At 33.9% G+C, this 14,129-nt stretch overlaps 1 protein-coding gene across 1 annotated transcript in view; it reads left to right on the forward strand.

The window, feature by feature from the left end:
• Nucleotides 1-14,129, forward strand: part of Ascc3 (activating signal cointegrator 1 complex subunit 3) — a 282,052-nt gene that overhangs the window by 134,630 nt on the left and 133,293 nt on the right. Inside the window, exons 25-30 of the mRNA XM_021173819.2 lie at nucleotides 238-458; nucleotides 2,054-2,139; nucleotides 3,767-3,933; nucleotides 4,586-4,731; nucleotides 4,851-4,971; nucleotides 7,851-7,993. Of these exons, the coding sequence (XP_021029478.1) occupies nucleotides 238-458; nucleotides 2,054-2,139; nucleotides 3,767-3,933; nucleotides 4,586-4,731; nucleotides 4,851-4,971; nucleotides 7,851-7,993 (884 nt within the window). The remainder of the gene's footprint in view (nucleotides 1-237; nucleotides 459-2,053; nucleotides 2,140-3,766; nucleotides 3,934-4,585; nucleotides 4,732-4,850; nucleotides 4,972-7,850; nucleotides 7,994-14,129) is intronic.

Raw genomic sequence — 14,129 nt, forward strand, 5'->3', positions numbered from 1 at the left:
TGATCTAGTTTTGTTCTGTAACATGAGTACTCATGATCTTGTTTTTAAATTTTATTCCAATTGATAGAAAAATACTCAGTTGGTTCACAAGATCCTTCCAGAAGAGCATCCATTGTGCTACTATGATATGACAAGTGGTTAAAAAGATGTTACTGGCATGTATTGTTTGAAATAGAGTATCCAATACTGTGAATAGTTTCTTAGTGATTTTACAGCAGTACCTGTTGTGTTTTTCAGAATTATTGGACCTTCAACCTTTACCAATTACAGCTTTGGGATGCAAAGCATATGAAGCTCTATATAACTTCAGCCACTTTAACCCCGTACAGACGCAGATATTCCACACACTGTATCACACAGACTGTAATGTCCTGCTTGGCGCCCCCACCGGATCAGGAAAGACAGTTGCAGCTGAACTAGCCATTTTCAGAGTTTTCAACAAATATCCCACTTCAAAGGTCAGTTCATAGAGTCATATTTATAGTTGATCCAAGAAGACAGCCTTGTTCTCAAAACTAGAATGAACTAAATATATTGTCAGAACCCAGAGAGATTATTTACTGGCAGAGAATTTCCTAAGGAGCCTCATCAGTATTAGAATAAATTCCTTGGTGGTAAAAACATTACTTACCTCAATTTGGAGCTCTCTAGTTGAATATTTGCCCTGTTATAGTTATATATTTATATTTGGTGGGTCTGTGATAAGATGCCTGCTTCATATCCCTGTAAATAAGACATACAGCAATCCACAACTAAATCCTTTGGATATAAAGAAAATGCTACTGCTGTAAGAATAATTTTACTATATAAAGTAAATATGGAGCAGTATTCCACAATAAGTACTATTATATTGTTAATATTTCCCCAAATAATTTCTTTATGTTAATGAATTGTATTTGAAATATATATGTGATGTTTTACTGTATATATGCATTATGAAGTGATTACAGCCATCAAGATGATTTATAAATTCACTTCAAATAGAATTTCTGTGGTAAGAGCACTTAATATATAGTCTTAGGAAATTTCTAGTACTTAGCACAGCAGGTTTAACTCATGCTGTAATAAGGGTTATAGAATTTATCAATTCTGCATAAGAAAAGCATCAAACTTTTAAACAGTTATCTCCCTTTCCCTACATCCATCCCTCATAACCATCATTGTTGTCAGCTTCCATGGAGTTGGCATTATGAAACCAGAAAGATACAAAACGGAGGAAAACAAGGGGAGCAGGAATGCGCTGACACTAAACTTGTCAGTGCTAGTCATTTGACCTCATATACATAGGGTTTTCTTTAAATTATGTGCGTAAGTAGAAATACTTTTAGATTGTGATTTCAGAAATGTTCAATTTGCTTTTTTGAGGATTTTCCAATCAAATGCCTTGTCTTTTGAGCACATCGTTACTCTCCTGCTTTTCAATCTGTTGCTTGGTTGTTGATGAATAAAGAGCACATTGTACACTCGAACAGCTCAACCATATTGCAAGATATTAAAAACAAAGATTTGGAATATGTAATACTTTACATTTTGTTTAGATTATCAAAGGCCAGTTTCTGATATTTTCCAAAAAGTAAAACAGTTAAAATGTATTACTGGCGTCAGTCTGCACTAAAACTTAAACAGCTAGTTTTTTCTTCTAAACTTCAAAATGTGTAACTACCTTTTCTCAGGTATTCCGTGAAGCTCATGTAAGTTCTATACCAAATATAAAAAACGTTTTGTGTCCTTAGAACTCTATTCTTATATAATGTATTATTTTGTAATTGTTTGCTTTATGTTACGCTATAATATCATCATAAAATATCTGATTTTTTTAAAACTCTAAAAGAACATATGTCCTTTTATAAGAGGATGTTCATGATAACTATTGTCTTATTTTATATAAATATAGTTACAGTTACTTGTTTTGCTCTTCATTTATTTAACAGTGCAATCAATATTCATTGTTAAAGGGAACTTTAAATCTGCATTGTTCTATTTTGACAAATTTTGTATTTCTTATTTGAAGATGCTATTATTATGAGTCCTTTTGTTTCTATTCCCTTTTTAGGCAGTATATATTGCACCCCTCAAAGCTCTAGTACGTGAAAGAATGGATGATTGGAAAATTAGGATAGAAGAAAAACTTGGTAAAAAGTAAGTTTTTATTTTGATTAAAATAGGCTTTAAAACGTGTAAAGGACTAACAAATGTAAAAGGTACATAAATCTGTCTGATAGCCTCAGTGATTTTCATATTTTACTTAAAAGTTTAGTACTAGATTTACCATCAGTATTCCATATTAATTCTGAAAATGTAATCATTTAATTACTTAATATGAATACTTTGGTATATCATGCTATCTTTTCCAAAATACCTTTATTCCAAAAATAAATTATCTATTTTTTTTTGGTGTGATTGAGAATAACATCCAGAAACTACTTCCAAAGCCTTTTGCATGTAATTTTTACTCATGAAAAAAAAAATAGCTCTTTGAAAAACACTGTTATGTTAATATTTAATTGTTTTACAAGACCGTTTATTGCAGCATTGTTTATCAGCAACACTGCTAACGACTTGAGTGGCTCATAGGGCACTTCCAAGTAAATCATGGTACACATGCAAAATGCAACATTTTCTATATCTTCTCCACGAAAGTATGACCATGAGGGACTAAATGAACCAACAACTCTGGAAATGGAGAAATGAAAAAGAGTTGAATATGTTCCTTCTTCAAAATAAGAAACAATGGCTGTAGAACTGTTCACTGTAAATTGCTTGAGCTGTGCATACATGGTGTATTCAGCATAATATGTAAAGTGTAAAACTCAAGACATTAAAGAATTAAATAGATGCGGTTAGTATTGGAGGAAGAAACCTTTCCCTTTTATTCTTTTTTTCTGAGTCTGAGTCTGAATTTAGAATTGTTCAATAATTACTGAAAATTTAGAAATACCTTCAAACTTATCTACTTGTTTCACCCATACCTCTTCTACACTTGCATGGGTAACCATTTTTTTAATGTGAAGCTCTCCCCAACCCACGCTGAGAAAGGTGGCATTTAGTTGCCCTTTCTGATCTTGTTCATATCCCAGTGAATTTGAGTTTTTCTATGTTACTTATAGAAATTTTCAGCCTAAGAAATTAAAATAAACATGCAAACAATTCTATTTTTAATCAATACTCTATTAAAATAATACCCTAAGTAAACAGATTTTTTTTAAACAGTGTCATGTGTGGTGGCACATGACTATATTCTTTGGAAGGAAGGATAGTAGTGCAGGTTCATCGTTAGCTATATACTAAGTTCAAAGGTAGCATGGGCTGCATGAGGAGGAGTGGGATGAGGCACTGTTGGAGGGCAGACCGGGAAGAGGGTAACAACTGGACTTTAGATTCAAGATAATTCAAAGAAAAGAAAAAGAGAAAGGGGGGAATAAAAAATAAAAAGTATTGTCTATTTCACTGTATGGACCAGGAGATTTCTAGTCAGCTTTATAAAATAATATATTGTTTTATGTGTTTTTAAGCAAAGGTTGACACTTAAATCATATATGCAAACATATGAAATCATATGTTGCATATGATTGATTTGAATTTCTGTGTTTTACATATCCTTTATTTTGTGCCTTTTCATGTTAATGCAGCTGTTCCATTTCAGAAAATTTTAAGTGATAGTAGCTAACGTAATTTTAAGCATTATAAAATTCTACTTCAAAAAGAGAGATATTTTAGCCTGTCTCAGGTTATATGTTTCCTGAGGATCAATTTTATTTTTCTGTAGAGTTATTGAACTAACTGGGGATGTGACTCCAGACATGAAATCCATTGCTAAGGCTGACCTTATTGTCACTACACCAGAAAAGTGGGATGGAGTTAGTCGAAGCTGGCAGAATAGGAGCTATGTTCAGCAGGTCAACATTCTCATCATAGATGAGATCCATCTGCTAGGTAGGTATCACTCAGTTAAAAATAGAATTTTATAAAACGTACCATTTTTATTAACATATCACTGACAAATAATTGTTTATTTTATGTCCTTTAAGTATAATGAGATGCTTTATTTGCATACAGTATGTAATGATTAAATCATGTTAAATATTTGTCACCAACTGTAGCACATTAGGTCTCTTGGACTTATTCCTCTGTCTAACTGAAGCTAAGTATCTTTCCCACATCAGTTTCCCCATCGCCCACCAAACCACTTCCATCCCCCGTCAAACTCTGTTTTTCTCTTTGTATCTTTACTAGATAATGCAAATTTGTCTGTCAGTGTGGGGCTCATTTCTTTTAACTTATTGTCCTCTAGTTCATCTCTGATGTAACTGACAGGATTTCATTCTTTTTATTGTCTTATAATATTTCATTGTCTACAACATTTTCTTTATTCATCTGTGAGTGGACACTTTAGCCATTATTTGGCTATTGTTGGCAATAATTTAATGGACACTGAAGTACAAATAACTCTTTGACATATTGATTTCAGTTCCTCTGTTTGTTCATACAGTAGTTTCTCCCCTCTGCTCTTTAAAGGAATGTTTATACTCTGAGTTTGTGCCCGCATAAATTAATTAATTGATTAATCTTTATGTTTAATTCCTAGGGGAGGAGAGAGGCCCAGTTTTAGAAGTCATTGTATCTCGAACAAACTTTATCTCATCACACACAGAAAAACCAGTTAGAATAGTTGGACTGTCCACTGCATTAGCTAATGCTAGAGACCTTGCTGACTGGCTCAACATTAAGCAGGTATAAGCAAGAGTGATAAATTCGTTTTTCAGCAATCGGTTTTATACTTAACTCTATAAAGTTATGATGCATACTTTCAGTATAAAAATTGTAAGTGATTTCCTTTTCATGTTTACCAGATGGGTTTGTTTAACTTCCGACCATCAGTTCGCCCAGTTCCACTGGAAGTTCACATTCAGGGTTTCCCAGGACAACATTACTGCCCACGCATGGCTAGTATGAACAAGCCTGCATTTCAGGGTAAGCATCAAGATTCTTTAATGAAATAATAAGCAGTCTCTATAGATGATAGCTATTAAATACATTGCAAATCATTCCACTTTCTATGAAAGAATAATAATGATCCCACAGGTACAACCAAAAGCTATCTTCATCACCCATTGAGGAACATAAATACTTGCTGAATTGTGTATGGAAAACTAGAGATATTTCATGAATCAAAATCACTTTACAAGAGAATAAGATACATATTTTAGTAAATTTATGATTCTTAATATTAGACATCTAAGATGTTATATGTTAATACCTTAAACACATGATAAATAAGAGCAACATTAACTTCTTTTTTTTTTTAATTAGGTATTTTCCTCATTTACATTTCCAATGCTATCCAAAAAGTTCCCAATACACCCCCCCCCCCCACTCCCTTACCCACCCACTCCCACTTTTTGGCCCTGGCGTTCCCCTGTACTGGGGCATATAAAGTTTGCAAGTCCAATGGGCCTCTCTTTCCAGTGATGGCCAACTAGGCCATCTTTTGATACATATGCAGCTAGAGTCAAGGGCTCCGGGGTACTGGTTAGTTCAGAATGTTGTTCCACCTATAGGGTTGCAGTTCCCTTTAGCTCCTTGGGTACTTTCCCTAGCTCCTCCATTGGGAGCCTTGTGATCCATCCAATAGCTGACTGTGAGCATCCACTTCTGTGTTTGCTAGGACCCGGCATAGTCCTATATCTGGGTCTTTTCAGCAAAATCTTGCTAGTGTATGCAATAGTGTCAGCGTTTGGAAGCTATTATGGGATGGATCCCTGGATAGCAACATTAACTTCTAACAGAAAATACAGACAGTTCAGTAGCCAGGGAGATGGTTCAGTAGTTAAGATTACCTACTGGTTTTACTGAGGACCAAGGCTCAATTCCTAGCACCTTGTGACAGATTACAACCATATGTAACTCTAGTTCCAGCCCGTCTGATGTCACTAGCCTCTGCAAAAACCTGGTATTCAAGTGATGTCCACATACACATACATGTAGGCAAACAGTCATAAATATAAAAGTAAATAAATTTAATTAAAACAACTTGTATAACTCGATACTTTTAAAAATTCTATAGGTTTCATGTTTTGTTTTTCATTTTTCATTTTCTAACTATTTAAGCAAATAGAGGCATAGGAAACATGTTTTATTTAGACTACAGAAGGAATATTTATTGTATCAATTAAAAATAACCTCCAAAATAAATTCTCTAATGTGTACTGCTGTTGATTGTGAGGTGACAGTTGTGGGTGACTTTCTAGCTGCTGTAATTAGCCTATGACAGAAGCACAGTATTGATTGTGGGCTGGAGACCCATCTTGGCAGTTCAGATTATTTACACCTCCACAGAAGCATTGTACAAAATCACTAATGAACAATAAATCTGCCAGGAGCTGCTCAGCCACACCTGTTCTTGCAGCAGTCAAACACATTAAATGTTGAGGTTTAGAAAAGAAACAGATCATTCGTGATTGTCTATATAAATGATGCCAGTGTTGCAGGGGGGTGTGTTTTAAACATTGTATTTCTAAGGTGATTTACAACAGATTTGTCACTTACATTTTTAGTATTCTAATAAATGGTTAAATGGTAAAAAATAAATTAGGATAAATATTTTTCATGGGGTCTATTACAGAAATTACTTATATCTGTATAGGGAATGTCTACATGCCATTACAGAAAAGGAAGCATTTGCATTGTGTAAATAGTAAGTCAACAATAAAGACCTGAAGTACTTGCTGTTGGCTATTGTATCAGTTCCACCTTTCGTTATTTACTATTTGTCAGACCTCCAGTGATTTCTAGATTTCTTTGAGATTGGAAATAGGATTTGTGCTAATCTTACTCTTCTTGTTTTGATATATAATCAAATGTACGTCTATATTTCCATTTTAAAGCTGATTTTTTTAGCCCATAGAAAGAGGTTCTCCAGCTCACAGTTCAAAAAATGAAACAAGTTAAACTTGTTCTTATAAAATGTTTAATCATCTCAGCTTTATTTTTAAGTAGCATATGTTAGACATCTATGTGACATTTTAAAACAGCTAAGTTTTAATGATTCTTCTCCCCAACATTCCATTCCTTTCATTATTTTGAAAGGACTTCTTAAATAAAGAAAACAACAAAACAAAAAACAAACAAACAAAAAAAAAACCCAACTTCTGCCATTTTGCCACTGCCTTAATGTAAGAAACATCATTTCCAGATAATTCATATGGTTTATGTTTCACATTAAGTATATCTGTAAAACTGTTATTTATTCTTCTTTCTTCAGTAGTGTTACCCAGGCCATGCCACGCCCAGATACACATCATCTCTACTGTTCCCATTAGCACTCTCTTCCCACTTGAAGCCACACATATATATTTCAAAAGTCAGAGGGAAATATTCTTATTATTTATCACTTAGCTATTGTTGACAGTTTGTCTTAGTTTTTCATCTCCTGATGCCAGGAAATGTTGTTGTTGTTGGTTCTTTGGACATTTTTATCATTCTGCAGGGCTTTCTTGGAATCCTTAGATCCCAGGATTATTTAACTCTAATAATCACTTCTTAGATAAGCAGCAGTGTCTTGGAAGCAAACAAACTCGCGAATAGAGGGAACACATGTAAGACTCTATATACAGTTTAATGGAGATTCTCAGCATTGTAGTGCCTCTTACCTTAGTGTAACCTTGGGAGTGAAAAGAAAATCTTCCCTGTGCTAGGCCGTGTTCTGTCGAACTGTGGCCAGCACCTTCCCTGTTACTGTCACATTTCCAGTGTCCTGATAGACACCTCTACTACCTGAAAGAGTACTAAATTTCATGACCAAATTAAGAATTCATATGAACTACATTGGTTTTTGTGTATACTTCCCACAGCAATTAGAAGTCATTCTCCAGCCAAACCTGTTTTGATATTTGTCTCATCAAGACGTCAAACACGACTTACAGCCTTAGAGTTGATAGCATTTCTGGCCACTGAAGAAGACCCAAAGCAGTGGTTGAATATGGATGAGCATGAGGTAAGTGAGATGCTTTTTCAAGTTCTTGCTGTACTGTAATGGGAATTATATATTTAATTATTTATGGTTTTATTTTATAATCAAAATACGAGGGAACAAGGAGTCCATCGTGCTACTGTCATACAACATTTGCATGCATTTCTTTGATATTCCCAGTAAAATATTTACTTCACATATCTATATATAGATGATTCCTTTTATTTAACATCATGAATAATATTTTTATATTTAATTATTTTTTCATATGTTTTTTAGTATTTCCCTTCCTTATACAACTTCCAATTCATTTTGCTAGATAAATTTTAGAGAAACATCATGATCATTGTTTAAAACTTTGTACATACTAATCAATATAGTAAACTTTAAAAATACATGTTTTTGAATAAAATTTTGTCCCTAATCAGTTTTATTTTTCTATGTAGCTATTACATAGTTTTTTATTTATATAGTTAAACAATCAAGTTTCCTTATTGTAATTTATTTCTTTAGGATTATTTTTCCTCAGAGAACATAATTAGTGCTTTTTTTATAATATCACTTATTTTCCAAAACAACTATACTGATTAAAGTGGTCAACCTTGGTGTATGAAGCGGTGTAGAAGAGTAAAGGCATCCTACATTTCTTGTGATTCATTAACATTATGAAGAATGTTATTCTGTTATTTTAATTTACACCTTGATTTTGTGTGGATGAACATGATTTTATACATTTGTTCCTTTTCTTTTCTGTTCCTTCATTTTCTATGGTTTTATCTTTTTCAGTATGTTTCTTAGAGATTTGTAGAAAGCCTTACAGTCATTTAGAAATGTCTATATAAAGATGGGCGTGGTGGCACACACCTTTAATCCCAGCACTCGGGGAGCAGAGGCAGGCAGGCGGATTTCTGAGTTCGAGGCCAGCCTGGTCTACAAAGTGAGTTCCAGGACAGCCAGGGCTATACAGAGAAACCCTGTCTCGAAAAAAAAAAAAAAAAACCAAAAAAAAAAAAAAAAAAAAAAAGAAGAAAGAAAGAAAGAAATATCTATATAAAACCTCATATCACTTTCCATACGTATTTGTATGTTAGTATGCATGTATACTAGTATACGTCTTATGTTTTATCTTTTACAGATTGAAGATTTTATCTTATATAGTCTGTAATAAGGTTCTCATTGTTCCTTCTGTTATTTATAGTTATACTTTACTCTATAAATTTAATTCATAGTACCTTTCCTTTTTAACTCTAGTTTTAAAAATATTTCCTGAGACAGAATTATGGTTAAGACCCAGGCAATAAGTTGTCTGATTGTTACATCCTCATCTCCCCCACCTCTCCCATTTCTGCTTTTCGTGGTTGGTGTGAAATGGTGTTCCAGACCCATCATTTCAGTCTAAAGAATTTGTCTGTTTCTCCCTTTCCTTTTCACATGGCCATTGAGAATTAAAGTCTAAGCCAATCTGTTGGGTGTACTGGTTATGCTATCATAAGCTAGTGTTTCAGAGTGCTCTTTTTTAGTTCCACAGATGACATTCTTTACTAGTGAGCACTTTAATTTCATCATTGCAGTTTTAAGGTTGCATATATGGCTATACTATAATACATATTTTAAGGTTACAATAATTTTGAAAAATTATTTTTGTTCTGTGTTATTTAACTGCTATATCTAAGGAAAGTATTATAGTAGGTAAGGCAAGTGGCTAAGACTAGAAAGTTTAAAGTTTCATGTTTGTTCTCATACATGGATCTTAGTTTATTTTGTTTATACACTTGTATTTTCTGGGAGGAGGTTGTGAATATAGGTATAGGCTTTCTAGTGAAAGGAGCTCTCAAGGGGAGACAAAAGAGGTGTTGAGGAAGGCAGTAAGACACATGACACGTGAAAGTAGGAAGTGGGTTATGGAGGTTTAGGAAGAAGATGGGGAAAAGCAGGGGAGAAAAAGCAAAACCAAATTTTGTTTGAAGATGCCATAAGGAAAGCTAATGTTTATTATGCTCATCCTTTAAAAAGTCGGCGTTACATCTACAGAGCTTAGGAGGCCAATGCTGAAGAGCAGATAAATTGACCACTGATGGCTTATTGTATAGATAGCATCTATCTAGGCTTAACTTTACTTCTCTTGTTTTATCCCTAAAAATGTTCCAAATCAAGATATTTCTTTGTAGTCAGGTTATAAAGTACATATCTACTGAACACATTTTGGAATGTTTGTTCACAGTATATTCTGCATTTAGCATGTATGTGACTCACATTCCCTTAAAATATGAACCTGATGTGTTCTTCCTTGGAAGACTGCACTTGCTTTTTATTTTTAAATGCTATGCTATCTGAGGACCTCTATATTGTTCAGATATTGTGGAGAATTTTGCTGTGTTGTTTTAATTAGAAAAACACTTATCACCTTTGATAAGTAAACCATAGCATGTACTTGCATGTCCCCCACCCTGAAAAATTAGGACAGCTGGAAATTTTATCATTTTCAGATGTTTGTGTCAATCCAGGATGGCTTTGCTTCATCACCTCCCCTTGAAAATAAAAACTAAAAAATTAAGTGATGCTTTCATTGGGTTTGCATTTGGTTTACTGTATGAATTCAATTTGATTATATCAAATCTACATATGCAACTTTTTCAAAGTGATTATACCTAAATCTACATGAATCCCTTAATTATAGTTTATATTGCTGTGATAAAACACCATTACCAAAAGCAAGTTGGGAAGTTAAGTGTTTATCTCATCTTAGAACTCAACAGGTCATACTCCCTCAGGGACATCAGAGCAGGAACTTGAGACAAGAACCTGGAGACAGGAACTGAACCAGAAGCTAGGAGGAATGCTTCTTGCTGGCTTACTCCTCATGGCTCTTTCGGACTGCTTTCTTATACAGCTGAGGACCAACCTCATAAGAGTTGTTCTTATTTCCATTTATTTATTTATTTATTTCGGAATCTAAGTGTCAAAAATTGGGACAGACATGGAAGGACTGGGAAGGGATTGTGACAGGAGTGCATAATATGAAACTCCTAGAAAATCAATAAAAGTATTAGGTGGGAAAAAAGAAGAAAGTGCCCATCAAGGTACAAGAGCATAGAGAGCACCAAATAGGAAGGATAAGAAAAGAAATTCCCCATGACACATGATAAGTAAAACAACAAACATATAGAACAAAGGATAATTAAAAGTTGCAAGGGAAAAAAGACCAAGTAGGATATAAAGGCAGACCTAATAGAGTGACATCTGACTTTTCAATGGAGACTTTAAAATCTAGAAGGACCTGGAAAAGTGTTCTAAAACCTCTAAGAGATTGTAAATGCCACCTAGACTTCTATATCCAGCAAAATTTTCAATCACAATAGAGAAAGATGTTTCACAATAGAATAAAATTTAAGCAGTATTTATCTAAAAATCCAACTCTATAGAAGGAGCTAGAAGGAAAACTTCAACCTGAAGAGGTTAGCCACAACCAAGAAAGAACAAGAAATAACATCAGATCAGCAAATAAAAAGGGGCTAGGGGAACCACAGCACAATAACAAAATGACAGGAATCAACAAATAATGTTCATTGATAACTCTCAAGATCATTGGTTCCCCAATAAAAAGATCCAGGCTGAGTACAAAAACAGGATATATACTTCTGCTGCATCCAAGAAACACAGAATACTTCCTAAATCTAGTCAACACTTTCAGCAAAGAAGCAGGATACAAAGTTACTATACACAAATCAGTAGCCTTCCTAAATAAATGACAGATTGAGAAAGAAATTAGGGCATCAATCTTTCACAGTATACTAAAAAAATTATCTTGGGGTAACTCTAAACAAGCAAATGAAATATTTGTGTGATAAAAAACTTTAAGACATTGAAGAGAGAAATTAAAGTATCTCAAATCAAATAATCCCTTGTGCGTGGATGAATAAGATTAATATACAAAAAAAAATGGATACCCTACTAAAAGCAATCTATTGATTCAGTACAATCTCCACCAAAACTCCAACACTGTTCTTCACAGATCTTGAAAGGAGAATTTTCAGTTTCATACACACACACACACACACACACACACACACACACACACAGGACTTCTAAACAATTATTCTCTCCTTAAATAATCAAAACATCCTTATCCAGGTGTCCCTTGGGGAACAACTAAAACTTGCATCTTGGGCAGCAGTTAACATATAGTCCTACATGTTAGTCTGCAGTGAGGAAACAAAGAACCAAGAAATCCTTACTTGTTCTTTTCATCCAGTCCAGGACCCCAATCTATAGTATAATGTCACCTACATTCAGGTTGAGTCTACCTGCTCAGGTAAACGCTTCTGGAAACTCCCTCACAGGCATATGCAGAGATGTGTTTCTGTGACAGTTCTAAATTCAGTCAAGTTGTTAGTGAAAATTAATCAATAGCCAGTAGATAGACTAAAGAATAAAAGTCACAGTTCACATATTACATTCAGTAATAGAGAGTAGTAAGAAAGGGTGAGAAAACAAATTGTTTAAAATCTTTTGATACATATGTGAGGCGGACAAGTTGTCATTCTTGTCAAGGTTAGGGGACAAGTTGTCATTCTTCAGGCCAAAAATACATTTATTACTTGTTTTTCAACAAGCTGCTAAGCTAATATAGAGATCCCAAAACACATGTTCATAGGAGGCAGGTGGCTGGATTTTAAATATATGCTTAATGCATATAGGAGAATGAAAGTTTGGATTTACCTAAAATTTGTTTCTTCTTTTATTATATGACAGCCCAGTGTCATCCAAATCAGTTGCCTAAATGATAGTTAGGCCAACTAACTAGATAGTTACTTTGTTTTTTCACCAAGTAGGAAAAGAACCTCAAGTACCCTATGTAGATGCTTCAGTAATTATTTCTAGATAAATTACTGTTCTCTTGGATATTACCTCTCCAAACCAGCAAAGCTAAGAGTCTTGAGGAATAGAATAAAAATCTTATAATGATGTGTAATACCTGAGATTTCAGAGAGTATCCACTGCCTTGGCCACTTGGCTCTTGGATTATGGTTCTAGTAGAACTATGACTTTTCAGTAGGGCATAGCATACTTCATCCAGAGTCTCACATAGCCTTTCTAAGATGCTGTCTTTCAGCTGCCACACTGATTGCATTCTAGGAATGAAGGAGATACCCACTGTCTTATATTTTTATCTTGATAAGTCAGCACCATTGTATAAGATATCATTATGATATGCAAAACAATTCAGTAATTATAACTTTAGGCTATGCCCAAAGCTGTAATTTGTTATCCAGGCAGTAAATGAGAGCTATATGCAAATTTTGTCTTCTTACAGAGATGAGTAATGTCATCTTAGTAATTAAATCTGACCACCAAAATATTCTCTGGCTTCAGGTAAAGATCACTTTCTAGAATGTTCATCAACCACTTAAAACTTACATCTTTCTTCTCACCTGATATATAATAGTATTTTTTCTATCTCCCTTCTATCTGGTAAATCCAGTACAGTAGAATACAGTAGAATGTATACACCATCAACTTGATTGTTATCTTACTATGCTATAAAGTAACAGTAGATAGCTACTTATTATCAGCAAGCTCAGTTGCAAGACCCTGTGGTATTATATAAACATGCCATTATCTTTTTCCCCACCCTAAAATGCCCATTAAAGTTATAGTCCCAGATAATATTCATAATGAAATGGGAAATTCTTAGAAGTGACTTAACAAGCATTAGATATTATTATGAATAACTACGAGCCAACTAGAAAAAGTTACCACACACATATAACTTGCCAAGATTGAACCATGAAGAAACAGCAAAGCTAAACAAAGCAGGGAGAAACAACTAGAATAAACCAGTAATCATAAGCCCTCTGTCAAAGAAAAGCCCAAGACTATTTGTCTCCTTTTGTGAATTTTGACAAGCATTAAAAGAAGTAATATCAATTTTCCTGAAATTGAAAGGAAGAAATACTGTCAACCAAGATTACACAGTAAATCTTAAACTTATTTAAAAAATAAAAAGGTAAGAAAGCTACAAACCAACATCCATTATGAAAATGGATGCAAAAACCATCAACTAAATACTAGTCAACTATAGCCACTAAAGAATTGAGTTCAATAGTATTTATCTAGGAAAATAAGTTGAATGTATATATAGGAAAATAGTTGAATGTAT

Source organism: Mus caroli, unplaced genomic scaffold (genome assembly GCF_978045245.1).
Source record: "Mus caroli unplaced genomic scaffold, Mus_caroli_1 scaffold_9, whole genome shotgun sequence".
Classification (NCBI taxonomy): Eukaryota; Metazoa; Chordata; class Mammalia; order Rodentia; family Muridae; genus Mus; species Mus caroli.